Raw genomic sequence first — 27,768 nt, 5'->3', positions numbered from 1 at the left:
GATACAGCTGTAGTAGTTTGGTTCGAGTTGTAAGCTTAGCAGTTAAGCTTTACCAGGTAGCCGTTGTTATGCGCCAGGTGCTCCATCCGTATTTATACGGGTACCCTTCCTTTTTCACGTGTTTCGTCTGGTTTGAATTGATTGCTTATTTTTCTTTGATCTGACAAGTGCAGTTCTCTTTGTTATAGGTGTTTCCGTCACGCAAAGCTGAAAATGCATTACTGTACTGTGTCATGCATGGTTTGTCGCATTCTGAAAATGAGGGTTTACGGCCTGTCGCCGCTTGCTTTTGTGCACGCTACCGCCGCTTACAATTAAAAAAAAAAACAAAGAAAGGAATCTTCTCATTAGCGAAACAATGGCATGAGACTGCTATTCGTTGCTACTTACACTGCTGCTTTCTTTGAGAATGATCAACAAGAATCAAATAATAAACTGCGTATGATAGATGTTCTGAACGAGAATTTAGCGAAAATTTTTTCCGTTTGAAAATCTTTGCAGACGCCTCTTTAGTACATTACATTGTGCACAGAAATTAGAGTCATCTTAGATTTAAAATTCTAGTCAATTGCCGTGCTTCATTTCTGACTGTATCACTATTAGGCATAAGAATAATACGAATATAAACATGACATGGTATGTATATTCTTCCGCATCTGCTGTTGTCTCACTCTAGTTTCGTAGTTTATTAGGCGGACAAGATTTAAATGAGGTAGCAGCAAACACGAAAGAATACATGGCAAAATGTTTATATTCGTATTATTCTTATGGTGAAGAGAATACTGCATGTTGTTCACAATTCATAGAAGTTCCTATTAGCAACCATTTCTTCTCACAGTTAGGAAAAAATTCAGAAAGCAGGGTTGGCCACATTGACAAATATCCCAAACAGTCTTGCAAGTCGGATTTTCGTAGTACATTGAAATGCTGCTACGTTCGAAGAGGAACAATACGGAATTTGTATTTACTTCGTTGGATAATGTACGAAAATGCAGCGGTCGAAACTCGGGGCGGAGAAAAAAAGGCTCGTCTTCCACCTTTTTATTATTTATCTACTGACGCAGAGGTTTTGGGGCCAGTATTTGTCTTTGTGCCTGCGAAGCATGCCTGCGTAGCGCTACATATATTCGATGACAGAAGTTAGTTGTGGCGGCACCTACCAACATTTTTCAGAACTTCCGCTCACTTTGCACTTGATTCTAAGCCGCAGGCGGTTTTTTGGATTACAAAAACTGGAAAAAAGTGCGGCTTAGATTCAAGTAAATACAGTATGACAGATACCGCTTAGCAATAGTGGTACTCTGACATCATATCATTGACCAATCAGTCTGTAAATCAGTATGGAACAGCATTACTATGATTAAACCACATCTGCCAAAATCAATACAAGAAATTGGTCTGCTACATTCTACTGTAACACCATCACATTTTACCTACTTATGTCTGTGACTTACCAGAATGCTTCTTCCATTGACATGCTGAAGGAACCTTTTGTAAACACCATGTATTAATTGCAGCCGCTTGTTAATGACCACTTCACGAACATTCACAAACCAAACAACCTATGGAAGTTCTTCAGGAAGACTTAATATGCACTGTGTTTGAGAAGTATCTCTACAGCTCACATCAGTCTTGGTAATTCAATGAGGATCAAATGTGTGTTAACAACTGTGCACTGTTATATGTTAATCTGATTTATAATGTCACAACACAGGTGCAATGATAAAGTCTGGGTTGTATTGCTACAAGGTAACAATAGTGTTATGACAGTTTACATAAAATAATTTTTTAATTTCACTTTCACTAATTCACACATTTTCAGTCTTGACATTCACCACTTCAACAGCACATAATGTAAAATTAAAATGTTAGCAACATAAAACTTAGAACAATTAAAAATTCTTTATACGAGACATTGTGACTAAGACAGTAATACTGATAACTTTTACATTCCATGTAAATAAACAAGACATATTTGTGATTAAATAAAAAGATCAAAATGCTTTAATCTCAATCACAATGACAATGATAAACATACATTATCTTCAGCCTTGTGTGAAACATTTCTGAAAATGCATTACAAGAAATTTTTGTGTTTCTGACCTCAGATTAGCTCAGCCTGTCTTTAGCAAACTGGCATGTCACCCAACCGCTGTGTGTAACTACAACTGTTTTCACAGTAAGACTCCACTATTGATCTGGTGACTGTCAAGTGAAACAAACATCTGAACACAGTAACATCTAGCTTCCTTAATTAGGAACCTATTCAAATATAATTGAATTAAATAAAAATTAAATAGACGAAACATTTTTAAAGTCTTTTTTGCATCAGTCACAACTGCTGCACAACACGAGACAGAATGCTTTTTAAAAAACTGTTCTACAGTATTATTTATTTTTTGTCAGGTTTGTGCCATCATGTTTCTTAAATTTCAGTGTTCCAAAATATTGTTCAGTAGGAGGTTTTCAGATTCTGTAATAAAATATAATACAAAAGTATAGTTGTGGAAGGCATTGCACACATGCCTCTGGAATGATGTTGGCAACACAATGTCACGAACCCGTGAAAACTTATGTGTTCTCAACTTTGTCTTTAAAACACACAGAGTTTGGTAAACTGACTGGATCCCACAAATGGAGGAAATGCTGAATATTTGTAGTCAAGAATTTCCCCTCCACCATTCAAAAACTATATACAATTACATAGTCAGTGAAGGAGAACAACTACAGTACTCTGTCTTAAATTAAAGAAGACAGAATGAGAAGGGCAGTAAAACAGCATTAAAAACAATACGTAGACAGGAATTAAAAATCACTATCATCATCGTCGTCGTCGTCGTCATTGTAACTGTACTTTACAGGTTTTCTTGCGCGACCTGTTGTCACTTTAGGAGCTTGTACTTCCACTTCTGGTTCAAAATCATCATCTGAGTCCTTCTGTTTTGATTTCTGTAACACAGAAAATTAATGAACAACAGACCTATTAGCTTGTTACATTCAAAAATCCACTTACAGGGGAAATAAATTTATTTTTTATATTCTAAGTGAGGAAATAACATTTTTGGCACAATACCGCCAATGCCCTTCACGACAATGGCCTGCAATTTTGGCCTATCACAGAAGTATGTCACAGACACCATACTGATGAAATGAGACTGGTTAAGGGTGGAGAAGAGAAAGGAGAGGTGGGAAGTGACAACAGGTTATAGAAGAAGTAGGAATAGGACTTTCTCAGACAGTGTTGTTGTAAATGTGGAAAACAGATCTGATCTGTTGTCACAGTTAGAAATCGATGAGCCACAAGTGGATGTAGGAGTACCGTATTTACTCGAATCTAAGCAGCACCTGAAAAATGAGACTTGAAATCAGGGGAAAAAAAATTTCCCGAATCTAAGCCGCATCTGAAATTTGAGACTCGAAATTCAAGGGCAGAGAGATGTTTTAGGCCGCACCGCCAAATCGAAACAAAGTTGGTCTATTGTAATATGAGAAACAATTTAGGTAGAATAAATGGCGATACAGCTACAGTAGGTTCGAGTCGTAAGCTTAGCAGTTAAGCTTTACCAGGTAGCCATTGCTATGCGTCAAGCGTGCTTCGTCTGGTTTGAATCGGTTGCTTATTTTTCTTTGATCTGATAAGTGCCGTTCTCTTTGTTATAGGTGTTTACGTCACTCAAGGCTGAAATGCATTATTGTACTGTGTCACGCATTGTTTGTCACATTCCGTTAATAAGTGTTTATGACTTGTCACCGCTCGCGGCATGGCTTGCTTTTGTGTGCGCTACCGCCGCTTACAATTTTTTTTAAAAAAAATAAAACAACCCACAGAGGAATTGTCTCATTAGCGAAACAATGGTAAAAGACTGCTATTTGTTGTTACTTACACTGCTGCTTTCTTTGATGATGATCAACAAGAACCAAATAATAGACTGTGTATGATAGATGTTCTGAACGAGAGTTAAGCTAAAACTTTTCTCCGTTTGAAAATCTTTGCAGATGCCTCTTATGTACATTACATTCTGCACAGAAATTAGAGTCATCTTCGATTTAAAAATCTAGTCAATTGCCGTGCTTAATTTCTGATTGTATCACTATTAGGCATAAGAATAATACGAAGATAAACATGACATGATACGTATATTCTTCCGCATTTGCTGCTGTCTCACATTAGTTTCGTAGGTTATTAGGCAGGCAGGATTTAAATGAGATAGCAGCAAACACGAGAGAATACATGGAAAAATGTTTATATTCAGAACCTTAGGCCCCCTACAAAACCTTCCACCTGACTCCATCAACCTCCTGACCCCACCGACACCCCGCACCCCTACCTTCTACCTTCTTCCTAAAATTCACAAACCCAATCATCCCGGCCACCCCATTGTACATGCTTACCAAGCCCCCATAGAACATATCTCTGCCTACGTAGATCAACACCTTCAACCCATTACATGCAGTCTCCCATCCTTCATCAGACACCAACCACTTTCTCGAATGCCTGGAATCCTTACCCAGTCTGTTACCCCCGGAAACCATCCTTGTAACCATTGATGCCACTTCCTTATACACAAATATTCCACACATCCAGGGCCTTGCTGTGATGGAGCACTTCCTTTCACGCCCATCTCCTGCCACCCTACCTAAAACGCCTTTCCTCATCACCTTAGCCAGCTTCATCCTGACTCACAACTTCTTCACTTTTGAAGGCCAGACATACCAACAATTAAACAGCCATGGGTACCAGGATGGCCCCCTCGTATGCCAACCTATTTATGGGTTGCTTAGAGGAAGCCTTCTTGGTTACCCAGGCCTGCCAACCCAAAGTTTGGTACAGATTTATTGATGATATCTTCATGATCTGGACTCACAGTGAAGAACAACTCCAGAATTTCCTCTCCAACCTCAACTCCTTTGGTTCCATCAGATTCACCTGGTCCTACTCCAAATCCCATGACACTTTCCTTGACGTTGGCCTCCACCTGTCCAATGGCCAGCTTCACACGTCCGTCCACATCAAACCCACCAACAAGCAACAGTACCTCCATTATGACAGCTGCCACCCATTCCACATCAAACGGTCCCTTCCCTACAGCCTAGGTCTTCATGGCAAACGAATCTGCTCCAGTCCTGAATCCCTGAACCATTACACCAACAACCTGAAAACAGCTTTCGCATCCCGCAACTACCCTCCCGACCTGGTACAGAAGCAAATAACCAGAGCCACTTCCTCATCCCCTCAAACCCAGAACCTCTCACAGAAGAACCCGAAAAGTGCCCCACGTGTGACAGGATACTTCCCGGGACTGGATCAGACTCTGAATGTGGCTCTCCAGCAGGGATACGACTTCCACAAATCCTGCCCCGAAATGAGATCCATCCTTCATGAAATCCTCCCCACTCCACCAAGAGTGTCATTCTGCCGTCCACCTAACCTTCGTAACCTGTTAGTTCATACCTATGAAATCCCCAAACCACCTTCCCTACCCTCTGGCTCCTACCCTTGTAACCGCCCCCGGTGTAAAACCTGTCCCATGCACCTTTCCACCACCACCTACTCCAGTACGGTAACCCAGAAGGTGTACACGATCAAAGGCAGAGCCACGTGTGAAAGCACCCACGTGATTTACCAACTGACCTGCCTACACTGTGACGCTTTCTATGTGGGAATGACCAGCAACAAACTGTCCATTCGCATGAATGGACACAGGCAGACAGTGTTTGTTGGTAATGAGGATCACCCTGTGGCTAAACATGCCTTGGTGCACGGCCAGCGCATCTTGGCACAGCGTCACACGGTCTGGGTTATCTGGATACTTCCTATCCAAACTCAGGATGTGGGAACTTGCCCTTCAATAGATCCTCTCTTCCCGTTATCCACCAGGCCTCAGTCTCCGCTAATTTCAAGTTGCTGCCACTCATACCTTACCAGTCATTCAACAACATCTTTGCCTCTGCACTTCCGCCTCGACTGACATCTCTGCCCAAATTCTTTGCCTTTAAATATGTCTGCTTGTGTCTGTATATGTGTAGATGGATATGTGTGTGTGCGCGCGAATGTATACCTGTCCTTTTTTCCCCCTAAGGTAAGTCTTTCCGCTCCTGGGATTGGAATGACTCCTTACCCTCTCCCTTAAAACCCACATCCTTTCATCTTTCCCTCTCCTTCCCTCTTTCCTGATGAAGCAACCGTTGGTTGCGAAAGCTTGAAATTTTGTGTGTGTGTTTTTTTTATTGTGCCTATCTACCAGCACTTTCCCGTTTGTTAAGTCATGGAATCTTTGTTTTTAATATATTTTTCCCATGTGGAAGGTTTCTTCTTATATAAACAAAGATGACGTGACTTACCAAACGAAAGCGCTGGCAGGTTGATACACACACAAAATTCAAGCTTTCGCAACCAACGGTTGCTTCATCAGGAAAGAGGGAAGGAAAGGGAAAGACGAACGTAGATACACAGACACAAATATGTGTGTGTGTGTGTGTGTGTGTGTGTGTGTGTGCGCGTGTGCGCGCGCGTGTGTATACCTGTCCTTTTTTCCCCCTAAGGTAAATCTTTCCGCTCCTGGGATCCGAATGACTCCTTACCCTCTCCCTTAAAACCAACATCCTTTCGTCTTTCCCTCTCCTTCCTTCTTTCCTGATGAAGCAACCGTTGGTTGCGAAAGCTTGAATTTTGTGTGTATCAACCTGCCAGCACTTTCGTTTGGTAAGTCACATCATCTTTGTTTTTAGATATATTTTTCCCACGTGGAATGTTTCCCTCTAATATATATATATATATATATATATATATATATATATATATATATATATATAAAAACAAAGATGAGGTGACTTACCGAACAACAGCGCTGGCAGGTCGATAGACACACAAACAAACACAAACACACACACAAAATTCAAGCTTTCGCAACAAACTGTTGCCTCATCAGGAAAGAGGGAAGGAGAGGGGAAGACGAAAGGAAGTGGGTTTTAAGGGAGAGGGTAAGGAGTCATTCCAATCCCGGGAGCGGAAAGACTTACCTTAGGGGGAAAAAAGGACAGGTATACACTCGCACACACGCACATATCCATCCACACATACAGACACAAGCAGACATATTTAAAGACAAGGAGTTTGGGCAGAGATGTCAGTCGAGGCAGAAGTGTAGAGGCAAAGAAGTTGTTGAAAGACAGGTGAGGTATGAGTGGCGGCAACTTGAAATTAGCGGAGATTGAGGCCTGGCGGATGACGAGAAGAGAGGATATACTGAAGGGCAAGTTCCCATCTCCGGAGTTCGGATAGGTTGGTGTTGGTGGGAAGTATCCAGATAACCCGGACGGTGTAACACTGTGCCAAGATGTGCTGGCTGTGCACCAAGGCATGTTTAGCCACAGGGTGATCCTCATTACCAACAAACACTGTCTGCCTGTGTCCATTCATGCGAATGGACAGTTTGTTGCTGGTCATTCCCACATAGAATGCATCACAGTGTAGGCAGGTCAGTTGGTAAATCACGTGGGTGCTTTCACACGTGGCTCTGCCTCTGATCGTGTACACCTTCCGGGTTACAGGACTGGAGTAGGTGGTGGTGGGAGGGTGCATGGGACAGGTTTTGCATCGGGGGCGGTTACAAGGATAGGAGCCAGAGGGTAGGGAAGGTGGTTTGGGGATTTCATAGGGATGAACTAACAGGTTACGAAGGTTAGGTGGACGGCGGAAAGACACTCTTGGCGGAGTGGGGAGGATTTCATGAAGGATGGATCTCATTTCAGGGCAGGATTTGAGGAAGTCGTATCCCTGCTGGAGAGCCACATTCAGAGTCTGGTCCAGTCCCGGAAAGTATCCTGTCACAAGTGGGGCACTTTTCGGGTTCTTCTGTGGGGGATTCTGGGTTTGAGGGGACGAGGAAGTGGCTCTGGTTATTTGCTTCTGTACCAGGTCGGGAGGGTAGTTGCGGGATGCGAAAGCTGTTTTCAGGTTGTTGGTGTAATGATTCAGGGATTCCGGACTGGAGCAGATTCGTTTGCCACGAAGACCCAGGCTGTAGGGAAGGGACCGTTTGATGTGGAATGGGTGGCAGCTGTCATAATGGAGGTACTGTTGCTTGTTGGTGGGTTTGATGTGGACGGACGTGTGAAGTTGGCCATTGGACAGGTGGAGGTCAACGTCAAGGAAAGTGGCATGGGATTTGGAGTAGGACCAGGTGAAACTGATGGAACCAAAGGAGTTGAGGTTGGAGAGGAAATTCTGGAGTTCTTCTTCACTGTGAGTCCAGATCATGAAGATGTCATCAATAAATCTGTACCAAACTTTGGGTTGGCAGACTTGGGTAACCAAGAAGGCTTCCTCTAAGCGACCCATGAATAGGTTGGCGTACGAGGGGGCCATTCTGGTGCCCATGGCTGTTCCCTTTAATTGTTGGTATGTCTGGCCCTCAAAAGTGAAGAAGTTGTGGGTCAGGATGAAGCTGGCTAAGGTGATGAGGAAAGAGGTTTTAGGTAGGGTGGCAGGTGATCGGCGTGAAAGGAAATGCTCCATCGCAGCGAGGACCTGGACGTGCGGAATATTAGTGTATAAGGACGTGGCATCAATGGTTACAAGGATGGTTTCCGGGGGTAACAGATTGGGTAAGGATTCCAGGCGTTCAAGGAAGTGGTTGGTGTCCTTGATGAAGGATGGGAGACTGCATGTAATGGGTTGAAGGTGTTGATCTACGTAGGCGGAGATACGTTCTGTGGGGGCTTGGTAACCAGCTACAATGGGGCGGCCGGGATGATTGGGTTTGTGGATTTTAGGAAGAAGGTAGAAGGTAGGGGTGCGGGGTGTCGGTGGGGTCAGGAGGTTGATGGAGTCAGGTGAAAGGTTTTGCAGGGGGCCTAAGGTTCTGAGAATTCCTTGAAGCTCCGCCTGGACATCGGGAATGGGGTTACCTTGGCAAACTTTGTATGTGGTGTTGTCTGAAAGCTGACGCAGTCCCTCAGCCACATACTCCCGACGATCAAGTACCACGGTCGTGGAACCCTTGTCCGCCGGAAGAATGACGATGGATCGGTCAGCCTTCAGATCACGGATAGCCTGGGCTTCAGCAGTGGTGATGTTGGGTGTAGGATTAAGGTTTTTTAAGAAGGATTGAGATGCAAGGCTGGAAGTCAGAAATTCCTGGAAGGTTTGGAGAGGGTGATTTTGAGGAAGAGGAGGTGGGTCCCGCTGTGACGGAGGACGGAACTGTTCCAGGCAGGGTTCAATTTGGATGGTGTCTTGAGGAGTCGGATCATTAGGAGTAGGATTAGGATCATTTTTCTTCGTGGCAAAGTGATACTTCCAGCAGAGAGTACGGGTGTAGGACAGTAAATCTTTGACGAGGGCTGTTTGGTTGAATCTGGGAGTGGGGCTGAAGGTGAGGCCTTTGGATAGGACAGAGGTTTCGGATTGGGAGAGAGGTTTGGAGGAAAGGTTAACTACTGAATTAGGGTGTTGTGGTTCCAGATTGTGTTGATCGGAATTTTGAGGTTTTGGAGGGAGTGGAGCTGGAAGTGGGAGATTGAGTAGATGGGAGAGACTGGGTTTGTGTGCAATGAGAGGAGGTTGAGGTTTGCTGGAAAGGTTGTGAAGGGTGAGTGAGTTGCCTTTCCGGAGGTGGGAAACCAGGAGATTGGATAGTTTTTTGAGGTGGAGGGTGGCATGCTGTTCTAATTTACGGTTGGCCTGTAGGAGGATGCTCTGAACAGCCGGTGTGGATGTGGGGGAGGAAAGATTAAGGACTTTTATTAAGGATAGGAGTTGACGGGTGTGTTCATTGGCTGAGTTGATGTGTAGGTGAAGGATTAGGTGGGTGAGGGCAATGGATTGTTCAGTTTGGAACTGGTATAGGGACTGATGGAAGGAAGGGTTGCAGCCAGAGATGGGAACTTTGAGTGTGAGGCCTTTGGGGGTAATGCCAAATGTCAGACAAGCCTGAGAAAATAAAATATGCGAGCGTAATCTGGCTAGGGCGAAGGCATGTTTGCGGAGGGAATGTAAATAAAACTTAATGGGGTCATTGTGGGGGTGTTGTGAGGGTGACAAGGTGTTAGAAGGTGGAAAGTGTAACATGAGGTGAAATGAAAATGAAAATAAAAATATATATGGGGAGAGATAAAGGTGAACCGGAAAGAAACTGGAGATCTGGAATGAAAAAAGGCGAAAAGGTGTTGGTTACAGCTGGGCTATGTTGGACTTGGGTTGGTAGACAACGATGTGCATAAAGGTTAGGTGGTTGTGTTGCCGCCAAAACACGTTAAAGGACGGAGAAATTCGGGAAAATTTCGAAAAAACTGCGTGTAGTATATTAAAAGGAGTGGTATTGTGGTGGCAGATTATGAAAATGAGGCTAACAATTGTCTGACGAAGAAATAATGGCGTTAAAACCTGTGGGAAGAGGCTAAAAATGATCGGTGATGTGGGAAAAACGGAAATGGAAATAAAGCGAAAGTTATTAGAACTGGCCGAAATGGTTGTTTAAAAGGTGAAAGGAGCTGTTTGTGAACTAGAAACGGGGGATATTATAGCGGCGGTAGTGCTGAAAGCGGCAAAAAAATTTTTTGGTTATAGTTTGGAAGTGGGTTACGTATTGTTGAGTATATATATAGGCGGGATAAAATAGTATAGCAGCCTTGCATCTCAATCCTTCTTAAAAAACCTTAATCCTACACCCAACATCACCACTGCTGAAGCCCAGGCTATCCGTGATCTGAAGGCTGACCGATCCATCGTCATTCTTCCGGCGGACAAGGGTTCCACGACCGTGGTACTTGATCGTCGGGAGTATGTGGCTGAGGGACTGCGTCAGCTTTCAGACAACACCACATACAAAGTTTGCCAAGGTAACCCCATTCCCGATGTCCAGGCGGAGCTTCAAGGAATTCTCAGAACCTTAGGCCCCCTGCAAAACCTTTCACCTGACTCCATCAACCTCCTGACCCCACCGACACCCCGCACCCCTACCTTCTACCTTCTTCCTAAAATCCACAAACCCAATCATCCCGGCCGCCCCATTGTAGCTGGTTACCAAGCCCCCACAGAACGTATCTCCGCCTACGTAGATCAACACCTTCAACCCATTACATGCAGTCTCCCATCCTTCATCAAGGACACCAACCACTTCCTTGAACGCCTGGAATCCTTACCCAATCTGTTACCCCCGGAAACCATCCTTGTAACCATTGATGCCACGTCCTTATACACTAATATTCCGCACGTCCAGGGCCTCGCTGCGATGGAGCATTTCCTTTCACGCCGATCACCTGCCACCCTACCTAAAACCTCTTTCCTCATCACCTTAGCCAGCTTCATCCTGACCCACAACTTCTTCACTTTTGAGGGCCAGACATACCAACAATTAAAGGGAACAGCCATGGGCACCAGAATGGCCCCCTCGTACGCCAACCTATTCATGGGTCGCTTAGAGGAAGCCTTCTTGGTTACCCAAGTCTGCCAACCCAAAGTTTGGTACAGATTTATTGATGACATCTTCATGATCTGGACTCACAGTGAAGAAGAACTCCAGAATTTCCTCTCCAACCTCAACTCCTTTGGTTCCATCAGTTTCACCTGGTCCTACTCCAAATCCCATGCCACTTTCCTTGACGTTGACCTCCACCTGTCCAATGGCCAACTTCACACGTCCGTCCACATCAAACCCACCAACAAGCAACAGTACCTCCATTATGACAGCTGCCACCCATTCCACATCAAACGGTCCCTTCCCTACAGCCTGGGTCTTCGTGGCAAACGAATCTGCTCCAGTCCGGAATCCCTGAATCATTACACCAACAACCTGAAAACAGCTTTCGCATCCCGCAACTACCCTCCCGACCTGGTACAGAAGCAAATAACCAGAGCCACTTCCTCGTCCCCTCAAACCCAGAATCCCCCACAGAAGAACCCGAAAAGTGCCCCACTTGTGACAGGATACTTTCCGGGACTGGACCAGACTCTGAATGTGGCTCTCCAGCAGGGATACGACTTCCTCAAATCCTGCCCTGAAATGAGATCCATCCTTCATGAAATCCTCCCCACTCCGCCAAGAGTGTCTTTCCGCCGTCCACCTAACCTTCGTAACCTGTTAGTTCATCCCTATGAAATCCCCAAACCACCTTCCCTACCCTCTGGCTCCTATCCTTGTAACCGCCCCCGATGCAAAACCTGTCCCATGCACCCTCCCACCACCACCTACTCCAGTCCTGTAACCCGGAAGGTGTACACGATCAGAGGCAGAGCCACGTGTGAAAGCACCCACGTGATTTACCAACTGACCTGCCTACACTGTGATGCATTCTATGTGGGAATGACCAGCAACAAACTGTCCATTCGCATGAATGGACACAGGCAGACAGTGTTTGTTGGTAATGAGGATCACCCTGAGGCTAAACATGCCTTGGTGCACAGCCAGCACATCTTGGCACAGTGTTACACCGTCCGGGTTATCTGGATACTTCCCACCAACACCAACCTATCCGAACTCCGGAGATGGGAACTTGCCCTTCAGTATATCCTCTCTTCTCGTCATCCGCCAGGCCTCAATCTCCGCTAATTTCAAGTTGCCGCCACTCATACCTCACCTGTCTTTCAACAACTTCTTTGCCTCTACACTTCTGCCTCGACTGACATCTCTGCCCAAACTCTTTGTCTTTAAATATGTCTGCTTGTGTCTGTATGTGTGGATGGATATGTGCGTGTGTGCGAGTGTATACCTGTCCTTTTTTCCCCCTAAGGTAAGTCTTTCCGCTCCCGGGATTGGAATGACTCCTTACCCTCTCCCTTAAAACCCACTTCCTTTCGTCTTCCCCTCTCCTTCCCTCTTTCCTGATGAGGCAACAGTTTGTTGCGAAAGCTTGAATTTTGTGTGTGTGTTTGTGTTTGTTTGTGTGTCTATCGACCTGCCAGCGCTTTTGTTCGGTAAGTCACCTCATCTTTGTTTTTATATATATTTTTTCCCACGTGGAATGTTTCCTTCCATTATATATATATATATATATATATATATATATATATATAAAAACAAAGATGAGGTGACTTACCGAACAAAAGCGCTGGCAGGTCGATAGACACACAAACAAACACAAACACACACACAAAATTCAAGCTTTCGCAACAAACTGTTGCCTCATCAGGAAAGAGGGAAGGAGAGGCAACAGTTTGTTGCGAAAGCTTGAATTTTGTGTGTGTGTTTGTGTGTCTATCGACCTGCCAGCGCTTTTGTTCGGTAAGTCACCTCATCTTTGTTTTTATATATATATATATATATGAGTGTATTCAGTGGTATACAAACCTACACCCTTTGCCAAAGCAGTTTGCCGCTTTAGCAACTTTGCTACTTCAACTCGCATGCTGTAGGAGCTTTATTTTATGTAATTCCGTTCGAGAGAGATACTGGCTGACTTCGTTGACAAATGATGCGGGCATAAGCCAAAAATGAATTAAATTTTGGAAGGTTTCCTTAATCAGACTTCACAAAATTCCTTTGCATCATAACAAGTTTTAAACACGTTTCGATAATTAATAAGTAAACCATATGTGGAAAAAGAGTACACGAAGTCACTAGTAATTTTAGGTAACGCTCATGTAATATACGTAAGAAGAGCTGATGTCTTGATATTTAATGATATTTAAACTCTTAATTGCATAAAAACAACAGGTACTTTGAGATTTTTTAATGTTGTAATCATTTACAGTAACAACCAAACCTAACCATATTTCTAATAAAAGGAAAGTACCGTATTTACTCGAATCTAAGCCGCACCTGAAAAATGAGACTCGAAATCAAGGGAAAAAATTTTACCCGAATCTAAGCCGCACCTGAAATGAGAGGAAAGTTTTAGGCCGCACCACCAAATCCAAACAAAGTTGGTCCATTGTAATATGAGACACAATTTAGGTGGAATGAATGCCGATACAGCTACAGTAGGTTCGAGTCGTAAGCTTAGCAATTAAGCTTTACTAGGTAGCCATTGCTATGCGCCACGCGCTCCGTCCGTATTTATATGGGTACCTTTCCTATTTCACGTGTTTCGTCTGGTTTGAATTGATTGCCTATTTTGCTTTGATCTGGTAAGTGGGGATCTCTTTGTAATAGGTGTTTACGTCACTCTAAGCTGAAAATGCATTACTGTACTGTGTCATGAATTGTTTGTCACATTCTGATAATGAGTGTTTACGGCCTGTCCCCGCTCGGGGCATGGCTTGCTTTTGTGCGCGCTCCCGGCGCTTACTATAAAAAAAAAAGAGAGAGGAATCGTCTCATTAGCAAAACAACGGCAAGAGACTGCTATTTGTTGTTACTTACACTGCTGCTTTCTTTGATAATGATCAACAAGAACCAAATAATAGACTGCTTATGATAGAAGACGTTCTGAAGGAGAGTTTAGCGAAAATTTGTCTCAGTTTGAAAATATTTACAGGCGCCTCTTTAGTACATTACATTCTGCACAGAAATTAAGAGTCATCTTAGACTTAAAAATCTAGTCAATTGCTGCTTCATTTCCGACTGTATCACTATTAGGCATAAGAATATAAACATGACATGATATGTATATTCTTCCGCGTTTGCTGCTGTCTCACCCTAGTTTCGTAGATTATTAGGCAGACAGGATTTAAATGAGATAGCAGCAAACACAAAAGAATACGTGGCAAAATGTTTATATTTGTATTATTCTTATGACGAAGAGAATACTGCATATGATTCACAATTCATAAAAGTTCCTATTTGCAAGCATCTCTTCTCACAGGTAGGAAAAAATTCAGAACATAGAGTTGGTCATATTGACAAATATCCCAAACAGTCTTGCCAGTCGGATTTTCGTAGTACACTGAAATGCTGCTACATTCGAAGATGAACAATACGGAATTTGTATTTTTTCGTTGGATAATGCATAAATTGCAGCGGTCGAAACTCGGGGCGGAGAAGAAATGTCGTCTTCCACCTTTTTTTTTTAAATTTATTTACTGACGCGGAGGTTTTGGCGCCAGTATTTATCTTTGTGCCTGCAAAGCATGCCTGTGCAGCGCTACATATATTCGACGGCAGAAGTTAGTTGTGGCGGCACCTACCAACATTTTTCAGAACTTCCGCTTACTTTGCACTCGATTTTAAGCCGCAGGCGGTTTTTTGGATTACAAAAACCGGAAAAAAGGTGTGGCTTAGATTCGAGTAAATACGGTAGTCTATTATGAACTCGCTTTCCAACTGGACATGTCCTGTTGTGATTCTTTAGCAACACAATCACTAAATCCAAAGCTAGAACTGCTCAATATGTTTAAAATAACAAATTATAAGTGTAAATAAACCATAGCTAACCAACTGACAGGGCTACACCGAAATCCAAAACCTCTCGGTACAGTTGCTGAAAAATCTGCTGGAGGACCGTTCGGTAATAGGTCTCAGAAGCTTACTGAATAGGAAATTCGGATATAGAACCAAAAATGGTTACAGTACCAAGACTAACCTACTGCGCCGATCGGTATGAACGATATAGAATAGTGCCCCAGCTTACCAATACCAAAGCCCTCAAAAATGCCAAAGCTATTTGCATCAAGGCAACAACCACCAAACATCAGCTTCAAGAACTCGTCATGTGGTACTTATGCCAGACTCATCTCACCAAACAAATCATGTGGCTCAAGCTACAGATGAACAATGTACATAGAGAGAACAGTGGAAAAGGAAGGAAGATTCCCTGAAATGTAACATGCATATATGCTTGATTATTATTGAAAACTGAGAAACAGCACTTTCTAATCAAAAAAGCATGGTGTCGGCTTTTATCATGAAGGCCCATAACATTTCTAACAAGAACATCCTTAAGTTGGTACATGGCAAGTTAGAAAGGAATAAATGACCATTAGAAGAAATACTCCTAAGCAATGTGTGATTGCTATATATAACTGAACATGTGAAAGAATATGTGGGTCCAGAGCTGCTCTTTACAGTTACCATATGGCCCATAGTCAATGACTTCCTGAGGTGGAAGAAGCCATCATTATAATCAGTATGTGATACGCAAGTGACGACTGTCTTTTAGAAGTAATGCCACTATATGAGGTCTGTTCAAAAATTTCCAAAACATTCGTAATTTCATGCCGATGGGTGTTGGTGCGAAATGCAGTTGGCATCACTGCACAGACCTGTATTTAATGTGTAACTGCTGGAAATTTCCTTTTTGTATGGCTGTTAGTTATTGTTCAGTGCTGTACTGAGTAGAATGTTGTGTCACACAGTTTGCGAATTTCGAGATGGCAGAGTTAGAGGAACAACGCTCTGCATTAACTTTTATGTGAAACTCAAGAAAACCTTTACAGGGACACGTCAAATGGTGCAAGTAGCCTACGGTGACGAGTGCTTAAGCTATAATCAGTGTTACGAATGGTTCACAGGTTTTAAAAATGGCTGGACGGAAGTTAAGGTGCGTCTTGTTCAGGACACCCTTTGATGTCTACAGACAATGCTCATGTCAGGAATGTCAATGAAACTGTGCATGCCAATTGAAGTCTGACTGCCCGAGATATTGCAGAAGAAGAGTAACATTTCAGTTGGATCATAACATGAAATCCTGTCTTCCTGGAATGCATCGTGTTCCTGTCAAGTTCATCCTACGGCTCGTGAGTCAAGACCAGAAAGACCTTTGCCTCGCGATCTGTGAAGAGCTTTTCGATCGCGCAAATGAGAACTGGATGTACCTTAAGAGAATCATAACTGGTGACGAGACATGGGTCTATGGTTATGATGACGAGACCAAGACTCAATCGTCACAATGGGTTGGGAAAGATTCTCCAAGACCGAAATTGAAGGATTAGTTCATTATGAGTTTGTGCCACAGGAAGAAATTGTTAATCGATAGTATTATTGGGATGTGTTCCAATGCCTGCAAGAAAATGTGAGAAGGAAACGGCCTGAAATGTGGTGAGACAATTCATGGCTCTTGCATCACGACAACGTATCTGCACATTCATCGGTTTTGGTGCGTGACTGCTGCACAAAAATGAAACCACTGTGCTATCTCATCCTAAGTACTCTCCAGACCTGGCACCAGCGGACTTTATTTTATTTCCAAAGTTGAAAACCCTGTTGAAAGGATGAAGATTTGCAAGAATAGATGAGATAAATGAAAATTTGCAGAGGGTACTCTGTGGGATACAGCAAAAATTTTGCGTACAAAGTTCCAGAAGTTTTTCAACAGACATCATATACAACACAAGTAATCAGAACTAGGACAATGAACACTGCAACATGTAAATCTCCCACCCTTTAACATACATGCACAACTTGGAATGAACTGAATAACATACCTTCTTCTTTGGCTCAAACATATCCTCTGAATCAGACCCTGAAAGGCTCTTCTTTTTCTTCTTGGCTGGTCGAGGTTGCTTTGGAGCTTTTTGTGTTGTATCTTTCTTTTTAGCTGGACCTTTGAGTCATATAAAATGGTAACTGTTAGCAACATTATCGAGTACAGACCTGACTTTCTTGTTCCTACAAGAGAACTGTAGAACTCTTACCTTTCTTCTTCTTCTTCTTGTCATCATCTGAATGTGATAATTCCATCTGCTCTGCAGAAGGCTTATCAGTTGAGCCTGACTGCATAAGTGAGTCAAACATGTCATCTGAAGTTCTCTGCTCTGAAAAATAAGATGATAAAGGATTCTGAGAACGGCATACAGGCTACTATGATGACAAAAATGTAGGTAACTCCAACTTGCCACAAACAGCAGTAATTTATATAATTGTAATACATGCACATTAGTGAAATAACTTACATAAACCTGAAGTTAACAGAAAATTATAACACAAAGTAACCTTAAGTTATGTTCAGTATTTGTTGCGTTCAATATTCAGGATGCAACTGAGACGATCATGTTCCACAGACTTCTCACACAGCTTTCCCTATTCCAAGCTCCACAAGTTCTCCTACAAGCTACATGAATCTAAAGCTCTGAGCAGAACTGAAGCCAAGACTCGCAATCCATTTAGTGGCAAGACAGACAGATAATGTGGTCTATCTCCCTCCCTTACTTCCACACCACAAACATCAACCATTTCTCTCCCAGAAACTGCCTATTTTGGAGTGTATTTGTTTTGGTGATTACGTTTGTGCTTCTGATGGTCACCTGAGAATTTTACACTGCAACATCTTAGTTCTCTTGTAGATCATTCTCTCACATGTAAATTCATTTGTGCGAGTTTCTACCCACTACAAATTACAAAGAGTCATTATTACAATAATACTGTAAAAAGCACACACTGCCAATAAGCCATATAAGGCCTGGTGTTCGGTCAATCGGAGAGAATTGTTGACTCGGGGTGAATGGTAGTTGCAAGACTTTGTTATGAGGAGTTGTAGTCTGTTATTAGTCTGGAACATTTTATGAATAACTAAAGAAAATTTCTACCACCGTTTTAAACATATACTTAATGGGTATCAATCACCAAGTACTTGTTTCGAAGACGAAAAATACAAAATAGGATTAAATAGCCAAGAAACTATTTTCAGTTTTTGAGAGGCTCTTAAACTGCCCGGTTCCAATAGTTAAATTTGAAGATTTTCGACGAACAAAGCTACAAAACTTCACTGTGCATTACATATGAAGGTAGTGCTTTGTGGCAATTTCAATACTGAATTTCAAAAGACAACAGTACCAGAGATGCTTTTATAAATATAACCAACACATTCAGTAGCATCCCCACAATACACTGCGCAACAAGATTAACAGAACATACATACGCCATCATTAACCAAATATTCACCTAAGGTACAAGTCACAAATTCATAAGTAGAGTACTGAACATGGGCTATAGTTAGAATGAGGCAAGGCTGCCGTGTGCTGTGTACATAAATGCCAACAGGTAGATAACATCAGAATTTTTATTTTCTTACTGTCTAAGGAAAATTGGGAAAGCATCTGCATTCAGAGCACTGTCGATGGCATGTACATGAGTTTTCAGAATATCTATCTATATTATTTTAATGTGGCTTCCAAAAGAAAAACAGTAAAACTGAACAACAATAAGCAATGGGTGAATAAAGGCATAAAAATTTCCAGTGAGAGGCATATTTCTGTAGTATTGTTGTAAGAAATACAGTTACACAAGAATTTTCAGGTTATACTGAATCCTACAAAAGAATCTATGCTAGAGCAGTCAGAGGGTCAAAAATTATGTGGAATAAGGAACTCATCTAACAAAATGAGCTCAATGTCAAGAGTTAGAAAGAAACTTGTAGCTCAGTTAAAAAAAAAAAAAAAAAAAAAAAAAAAAAAAAAAAAAAAAAAAAAAAAAAGTCATTAACATTAGAGGGCTCAAAAGTCAGACTCTAAATCAGTCATGACAAAATTCAATGAACACTTCACTTCACTTCACTTCACTTCACTAGCTGAAGACTTCATTCAAATAAATTGTAAAGGACTGATCCCACACACCCCAGCAAATTGGTAATCTAGGATGCCCCCATATACACACTGATCAAAAGTATTCGGACACCTGGCTGAAAATGACTTGCAGGTTCATGGTGCCCTCCATCAGTAATGCTGGAATTCAATATGGTGTTGGCACACCCTTAACCTTGATGACAGCATTCACTCTCGCACGCATATGTTCAATCATGTGCTGGAGGGTTTCCTGGGGAATGGAAGCCCATTCTTCACAGAGTGCTGCACGAGAGGAGCGGTATCGATGTCGGTCAGTGAGGTCTGGCACAAAGTTGGTATTCCAGAACATCCCAAAGGCGTTCTATAGGATTCAGGTCACGGCTATGTGCAGGCCAGTCCATTACAGGGCTGTTATTGTGGTGTAACCACTCCACCACAGGCCGTGAACTATGAACAGGTGCTCGATCATGCTGAAAGATGCAGTCACCATTGCCGAATTGCTCTACAACAGTGGGAAGCAATAAGGTTCTCAAAACAACAATGTAGGCCTGTCCCTCCATAAAAAACATGACCACACCATAACACCACCACCTCTGAATTTTACTGATGGCACTACACACGCTGGAAGATGACGTTTATTGGGCATTCGCCACACCCACACACCCTGCCATCGGATCACCACATTGTGTACCGTAATTTGTCACTCCACACAACGTTTTTCCACTGTTCAATTGTCCGATGTGCATGTTCCTTACACCAAGCGAGGTGTCATTTGGCATTTACCAGTGCAATGTGTGGCTTATGAGCAGCTGCTTGACCATGAAATCCAAATTTTCTCACCTCTTGCCTAACTGTCATAGTACTTGCAACAGATCCTGATGCAGTTTGGAATTCCTGTGCGATGGTCTGGATAGATGTCTGCCTATTACACATTACGACCCTCTTCAACTGTTGGCGAGATTGGGCTGTGCGCTTTTGTTCTGTATGTGTCCCTTTATGTTTCCACTTCACCATCACATCAGAAGCAGTGGACCTAGGGATGTTTAAGAGCATGGAAATCTCGCATACAGACGTATGACACAAGTGACACCCAATCACCTGACCACGTTCGAAGTTCATGAGTTCTGTGTAGCACCCCATTCTGCTCTCTCACCATGTCTAATGACCACTGGGGTTGCTAAGATGGAGTACCTGGCAGTAGGTGGCAGCACAATGAACCTAATATTAAAAATGTATGTTTTTGGGGGGTGTTTGGATACTTTAGATCACATAGTGTATGTTTATGAAATAAATCCCAATGAAATTATACGTAAAATTAAATAATTAAGGAATAAAATGTCATGTGGCCTTGGTGAAGTACCTGATTTCATATTAAAAGCATGTGTTCACCACATAGCAAAGCTACTGGCAAAAATTTTCAAACTCGCTCTAGAAACTGCTGTGTTTCCGGATATTTTCAAAATAGCAAAAGTTTCACCATTGTTTTAACACAGCAAACTACCGACCTGTGTCACAGTTAAATTCCTTCTCTAAAATTCTGTAAAAACTTTATGACAGCCTTTTAAGTTTCATAACTAAATATTCTTCTCTTACTGTACAACATGGTTTTCGAAAGTCTAAATCTGCACTGACAGTGATTTTCGTAGATTGTGCTTTAAAATCTCTTGATCAACATAAATTAGTTGCATGTATTTTTCTACACCTGCCGAAAAGGTTTCAACATCCTGGACCATGCCTATCCGCTTGAAAAATTAGAAAGACGAGAAGTATGAGGTATAGCAGACAGCTGGTTGTGTTTGTACCTGAAAAACTGCAGGCGGAAGGTATCACTTCAGTATGAATTAAACACTAAGAATAAAACAAGAAGCAACTCCTTCCTTTCTAGTCAATTACCAATAATATATGATGTACTGCAGGGCTCAATCTTAGGTCCACCACTCTTCATGATTTATGTGGACAACTCTGTTGAATACATAAATCCACAAAAAACTATCCCCAGCACAGGATAAAGTCAAGAAAACTCGCAGTCAACAAGTTCTATGGAAAGATTTTCTGAGTGCTTCTTCAAAACCAAACTCATTGTAAATACTGAAAAAACTGTGTGTGTGTGTGTGTGTGTGTGTGTGGACTTTCACTCATTTCCTCCATCTAATCAAATGTCTATTTATGCACAATTAAAAAATGATCTCCAGGAAAAAGTGGTCACAAATTTTTTTTTTTGGATATGTGGGTTCAGCAATATTTAAAGTGGAGTGCGCGCGCACACACACACACACACACACACACACACACACACACACACACACACACAAATAACTTATCTAGGAAACTTTAAGCCATGTGCTACCGTCTAAGAATATTGAAGTCAAAAACAGTATTGCCAGCATACTGTGTGCAGTTCCACTCACTGCTTGGATGTGGGATCAACTCACAGAATAAAAGTGTTTAGAATAGAAAAAAAGAGCTCTATGAATAATTTGTGGCCTTAAAGATGGAGTCCTGTAAATCTCTTTTTATGTTTTGAAAGTTCCAAGTTTATCGATTTATGAAACTATCTTGTTCACTAGAGACAACCTCTTGAAAACAGGCAACTACAGAATAAAAATATATGTAACTATTGACCATACAGATATGAAATATACACCAGAAATATTACAGGACAGAACAGCCTATCAGAGAAACATAATTAACATAGGTGTAATACTGCACAATAAGATACCACAGGAAAGAAATATTGCTATATATCTACATTTAAAATTTATAACAAAGCTCTGTTCCTATTCTGTAAAAGAATTTCTGAATATGTAAAACACACACACACACACACACACACACACACACACACACACACACACAAAAGTTACTTGAAAATTAAATTTGAAGAATAAGCATCTAATTTTAACACAACCATTATTTGATCATACTATGTACTATTGCAACTTTTCTTGACCTGTCCAGTATCAGTTGCACAATTTGTGCTGTATCATAAAAAACTGAACCAATAAAAAGTTCCAATAGATCTCTAAACTTTCAAAGAAGCTGTTTGCATCTGTTGTAATCTGATCATTCAATGTATTTTCTTTTCCCCAGCACGTATCATAACTGCAACTGTTCCATTAGTACTAATTTACAACCCTTATGCTGTATGTACAGAATTCCTAACAAAGAGTTGTCTGTTTCATGAATGTGCATGGCTACAGCCAATTTTCCGAAATTATTGAGCTCTAAAGCGTCTCCAAGTTTCCTTGTACTTCAACTTGAAAGATCTACCAGCCTGTAGTTGTATTACAATTGTTACATTGAATTTTGCAGATACTATAGTCGAGATGGCGTTAAGATGAATCCTAAGAGTTCACAGCACTGTTTTTCAGCTTGCAACTGAGAAACGCTAACTGCTGCAGCCGAAAACAGTAGCCGTCTACAGAGCTGTGGTAACAGTGAGGCAGGGCAGTGCCATGTAGACATTTACAAAATCGTGTTACATTACTGATTGAGGGTAGGCCCGTGAAGCTGCAGCACCCAGTTTGCTGCAACTGTCAGGGATCAGCTTATGCTGACTCAACTATAGCTTTATCATATTTATTAATCTTGTTTTAAATTATTTCTGAATTCATATCATAATCAGTTATTGGTTTAAAATGTGACTTCAAACTGCTTAAAAATGCTAACTACTTTCTGAGACAAAGTACTGAAGTACAGAATCTTGACTCTTGTAATGTGTGTGGAATTGCAATTCACTTGTGTGCACTGCTTCTTATGTACTAGGGTCATTCAATAATTCAAGACACAAATTGGTCTGGAAAAAACAAGCATTTATTTTTACAAAACAATACCTTTTTCTACTTTTCAACATAATCCCCTTGAACATTTATGCACTTGTTCCAACGGGCTATGAGTTTTTTAATTCCGGCTGCAAAGACCTCTTTATCTTTATGTTTGAATCAATTTCCCCACAAACTTTTTCACGTCCTGGTTGTCCTCGAACCTCTTCAGTGCACCAAACAAATGAAAATCACTAGGTGCTAAATCAGGACTGTAATGGGGATGAGGCAGTACTTCCCAGCCTATTTTGTCGGTGGTTAGTTGGGCAATATGAGAATGTGTGTTGTCTTGCTGCAGAATCACACCTCTCCTCTGAGATCTACGTTGTCTCCCTCTCATGGCTGGCTTTACATTGTTTAAAAGCAAATCCAAGTAGTATCGGCTGTTGATTGTACGCTGCCCTTCGAGATAATCACAAAAAAACTGGACCTTCAGCATCCCAAACCACTGTTAACATGACTTTTCCTGTTGATGCTTGGGTTTTGAATTTTTTTCTTGACAGGTGAGCTGGTGTGCCTGCACTCTATGACTTGTCTTTTTGATTCTGGCTCATAATAGTGAACCCAAGTTTCATCACATGTTAATATTTCGTTGAGGAAGTGCTCACCTTCTCTATGAAATGTTCCTTTAGCTCTGTGCACACTCTCAATCTTGTCTCCTTGTGAAGCCGCATCAACTCCCTGCACATTTTGCGGTACTTCAGCTTGTTACAAATAATGTTATGAACTGTACCAGTACTAACTTGAACCTTATGAACTATCATTTCGTCACATCACGGTTGGCATGAATAATGTCATCAATTCGACTTTCAAGTGAGAGTGTTGAAACTGCAACTGATCGGCCAGAATTGTGTTCGTCAGTCACTGAGTCACAACCATTTTTTAAACTGCTCTACCCACTTGTAAAAATTTGCACAATTCATACAACCTTCACCGTAAGCTTTAGACATTCTACAGCATATATTCACTGGTTTCTCACAATCCGCAAGTAAAGAACGAATAACAGAACTATGTTCAAACTAATGTGGACATTTCAAGAGGACTCGCCATCTTGAAATGTATTTTTGAGGTTATGAACAAAACACTGCTAACACATCAGCTGACCAGGGCTCATCCCAACGATGCTACTTAAAGTCATAAAAGTACCAAACTTGACTTACTAACACCTTTTCCCCAGACCAATTAGTCTTTTTAATTATTGAACGACCCTCGTATTAATTTATTTACTATGTTTTCATGGTGTCCATCAGCTCTGTCTAGCTGTCTTATAATATTCAGCTCAGTAATTCTATCTCATTTAATCATTAGGACTTAATGTTATATTTACTAAACTGAAGAGTGGAAAGTTTTTGCTCATTTTGATGACGAGAGCTATTGTTTGCAAAAAACATTTGTCACTGTCGGCTCACTATACACTTTGATGGTGTGCCTACCACCTTGTTTCACTATATTTAGGTCAAGGAATTGCAGTTCACCACTCTTTTCTTGTTCGACACTGAAGTCAATTTTATCGCTCAAATCATCAAATTTATCAAGAATTACCACAGTCCCCCTTTCCCTCAATCTATTAAGAAAAAGATATCATCCACATAGCACTTGCATCTCAATATTTTACTGACAGGGTGCTCCACATTAATGGAAATTTTCTTTTCCAGATGATTAATAATAATGCCCACTATAGTTCTGGATATGATGGAGCTCACACCCAGTCTGTCTCTTTGTACAGAAAATTTACAGTTAAAAGAGAATTAGTTATTTTTAAAGAACATTCTGCAAAGAGAGTCTGGAATTTCTTGTTGAGATAATCTCTTGTATTTAAGTAAGATGGCTCCAATCAGCTCAACAATAAAACTGAATTCCATATCGAACAAGGAAATAATGGTGAATATCAATGCCTTGATTTAAATAACAAGGAGCAAGATAGTAGGTGAGCCTTCAAAATATACAGGAAGTCGACAACAACAAATATTTTGATACATAATAACATGTCATCTAAATGGCCAAAAGCTTGCCACCCTATGCACTCTCGTAAGTACTGCTTAAGTCCCAACGAGTAAACAGAATAGAATGATAATGATGAACACTATAAGACAGCAAGACAGAGCTAATGGATATCATGAAAACATAGAACAGATAAGAAACATTGCATGATAGCAAACTGGAATGCCATCTGGAATGTTAAAAGAGTGTCAAAATTCTGTATTTTAGTAATTTATCTCTGAATGTAGCTAACATTGTTAAGCAGTTTAAAGTTGAAGCTGCATTTTCAACCAAAAACACATCATGATATATATTGAGTAATAATTTAAAACAGGGGTTGACAAATATTATAAAGCTGGTGTCTACAAAATTCAGTGTAACTATTACAAAATGAATTATGTCAATCAGAATGGTAGCTTCTTCAAGTTGAGGTACAAGGAATTCAGAGACACTTTAAAGCTTTCTAATTTTGAAAAAGTGGCTCTAGCTATGCACGTACATAAAACTGGGCACTCTTTTTTTTGGAATTTTGTGCGTACAGGATAAAGGGAGAAAATCAGATCTACTTGAACAGCTGGAGATTACGACACATGGTGGGAAACGTGATTTTTTTATATATAAAAAAACGAAGTTTATGTGACTTACCAAATGAAAGTGCTGGCAGGTCGACAGACACACAAACAAACACAAACATACACACAAAATTCAAGTGTCATTCCGCCGTCCACCTAACCTTCGTAACCTGTTAGTTCATCCCTATGAAATCCCCAAACCACCTTCCCTACCCTTTGGCTCCTATCCTTGTAACCGCCCCCGGTGTAAAACCTGTCCCATGCACCCTCCTACCACCACCTACTCCAGTCCTGTAACCCGGAAGGTGTACACGATCAAAGGCAGAGCCACATGTGAAAGCACCCACGTGATTTACCAACTGACCTGCCAACACTGTAATGCATTCTATGTGGGAATGACCAGCAACAAACTGTCCATTCGCATGAATGGACACAGGCAGACAGTGTTTGTTGGTAATGAGGATCACCCTGTGGCTAAACATCCCTTGGTGCACGGCCAGCACATCTTGGCACAGTGTTACACCGTCCGGGTTATCTGGATACTTCCCACCAACACCAACCTATCCGAACTCCGAAGATGGGAACTTGCTCTTCAATATATCCTGTCTTCCCGTTACCCACCAGGCCTCAATCTCCGCTAATTTCAAGTTGCCGCCACTCACACCTCACCTGTCATTCAACATCATCTTTGCCTCTGCACTTCTGCCTCGACTGACATCTCTGCCCAAACTCTTTGTCTTTAAATATGTCTGCTTGTGTCTGTATATGTGTGGATGGATATGTGTGTGTGTGCGCGCGCGAGTGTATACCCGTCCTTTTTTCCCCCTAAGGTAAGTCTTTCCGCTCCCAGGATTGGAATGACTCCTTACCCTCTCCCTTAAAACCCACTTCCTTTCGTCTTTCCCTCTCGTTCCCTCTTTCCTGATGAGGCAACAGTTTGTTGTGAAAGCTTGAATTTTTTGTGTATGTATGTGTCTGTTTGTGTTTCTATCGACCTGCCAGCGCTTTCGTATGGTAAGTCACATCATCTTTGTTTTTAAATATATTTTTCCCGCGTGGAATGTTTCCCTCTATATAAACTAAAAGCCTTAGGTTAGCTATTTTAATAATAATAATACTGATAAAATTCATATGTGTAATGAGATTCGAACTCTTAGGCATCGATATGGAGTGTACACTATCTTTCAACACTGTTGAGAGAGTATTTGGTTTCTTGACTATGCGCTCACGGGTTTAAGTCTACATGTGTGTTTGTATTTGAGTGTGTCTTGTCCTGGAGGTATATGGACCATGGACCCTAACAGATGTTGCTGAGATGCTGCCTGTATTCACAGATTGCATATGCCAATTCATTTTACAGACTTGACAAATGATGTTCCCAGTGCAATTTAGTATTACAAGGTTAATTTTTTCTCTCCCCCCCTTTTGCACCTTTACCACTTTGATAAGATTTTTTAGAATAATTCTGATAATGGAGCCTTACTCCTCCGAAACGTGCCAGTTTTAGTACTTTTGATTTTGTGAAAGGTGGTTGAGCCTACATTATAACATTAATTTACCTTTAATCATCCTTTAAAACAATGTTATGCTCTTTTTGTAACAGTGGATTCGCTATCACATTAAACAACCTCTGGTAGCTTATTTCCTGTAGCAGCTTGCCCCCCCCCCCCTTCCCCCTTTAAATTGCACTGACTGCAAAAACACTACTACAGATAAATAACGAGTAGACTATCTATGCACTTATAAAGAATGATGTCCATGTAAGTTACATTAAAGAATCTTTTGAACACCAAAACTCTTTAGTAGTTATTTTTTTTAAGAATTTCTGAATTCTGTTTTTTAAGAATTTCTTAATTCTGTTTTTTAATGACTTGGCGAATAAACTGCAAGGAAAATATAATTTTTACTAATTGGGAATCATAGTTTCAGTGTCAAAAATGCATTACATCCAGTTCATATCGTAAATGAGGTTTCATACGAGTGTATTTCCTTAAAAGACACTAGAAATTATGCTTTG

The 27,768-nt window shown here is 41.4% G+C and overlaps 1 protein-coding gene across 3 annotated transcripts in view; it reads right to left on the bottom strand.

The window, feature by feature from the left end:
• Positions 1–1,770: 1,770 nt before the first annotated feature.
• The window catches only part of LOC124607206 (DNA topoisomerase 2-alpha-like), a 179,830-nt gene continuing 153,832 nt past the window's right edge, over positions 1,771–27,768 (bottom strand). For all 3 annotated transcript variants that reach the window (XM_047139468.1, XM_047139470.1, XM_047139469.1), the window contains 3 exons: positions 17,513–17,632; positions 17,303–17,421; positions 1,771–2,949 (listed from right to left, as the gene is read on the bottom strand). In XM_047139468.1, coding sequence (XP_046995424.1) covers positions 2,806–2,949; positions 17,303–17,421; positions 17,513–17,632 — 383 coding nt within the window. In that variant the 3' untranslated portion in view covers positions 1,771–2,805. The remainder of the gene's footprint in view (positions 2,950–17,302; positions 17,422–17,512; positions 17,633–27,768) is intronic.

The sequence above is a fragment of the Schistocerca americana genome, chromosome 3, assembly GCF_021461395.2.
Source record: "Schistocerca americana isolate TAMUIC-IGC-003095 chromosome 3, iqSchAmer2.1, whole genome shotgun sequence".
Classification (NCBI taxonomy): domain Eukaryota; kingdom Metazoa; phylum Arthropoda; class Insecta; order Orthoptera; family Acrididae; genus Schistocerca; species Schistocerca americana.
Note: the sequence above shows the minus strand (reverse complement) of the source record. Positions and strands in the feature narration are given on the sequence as shown.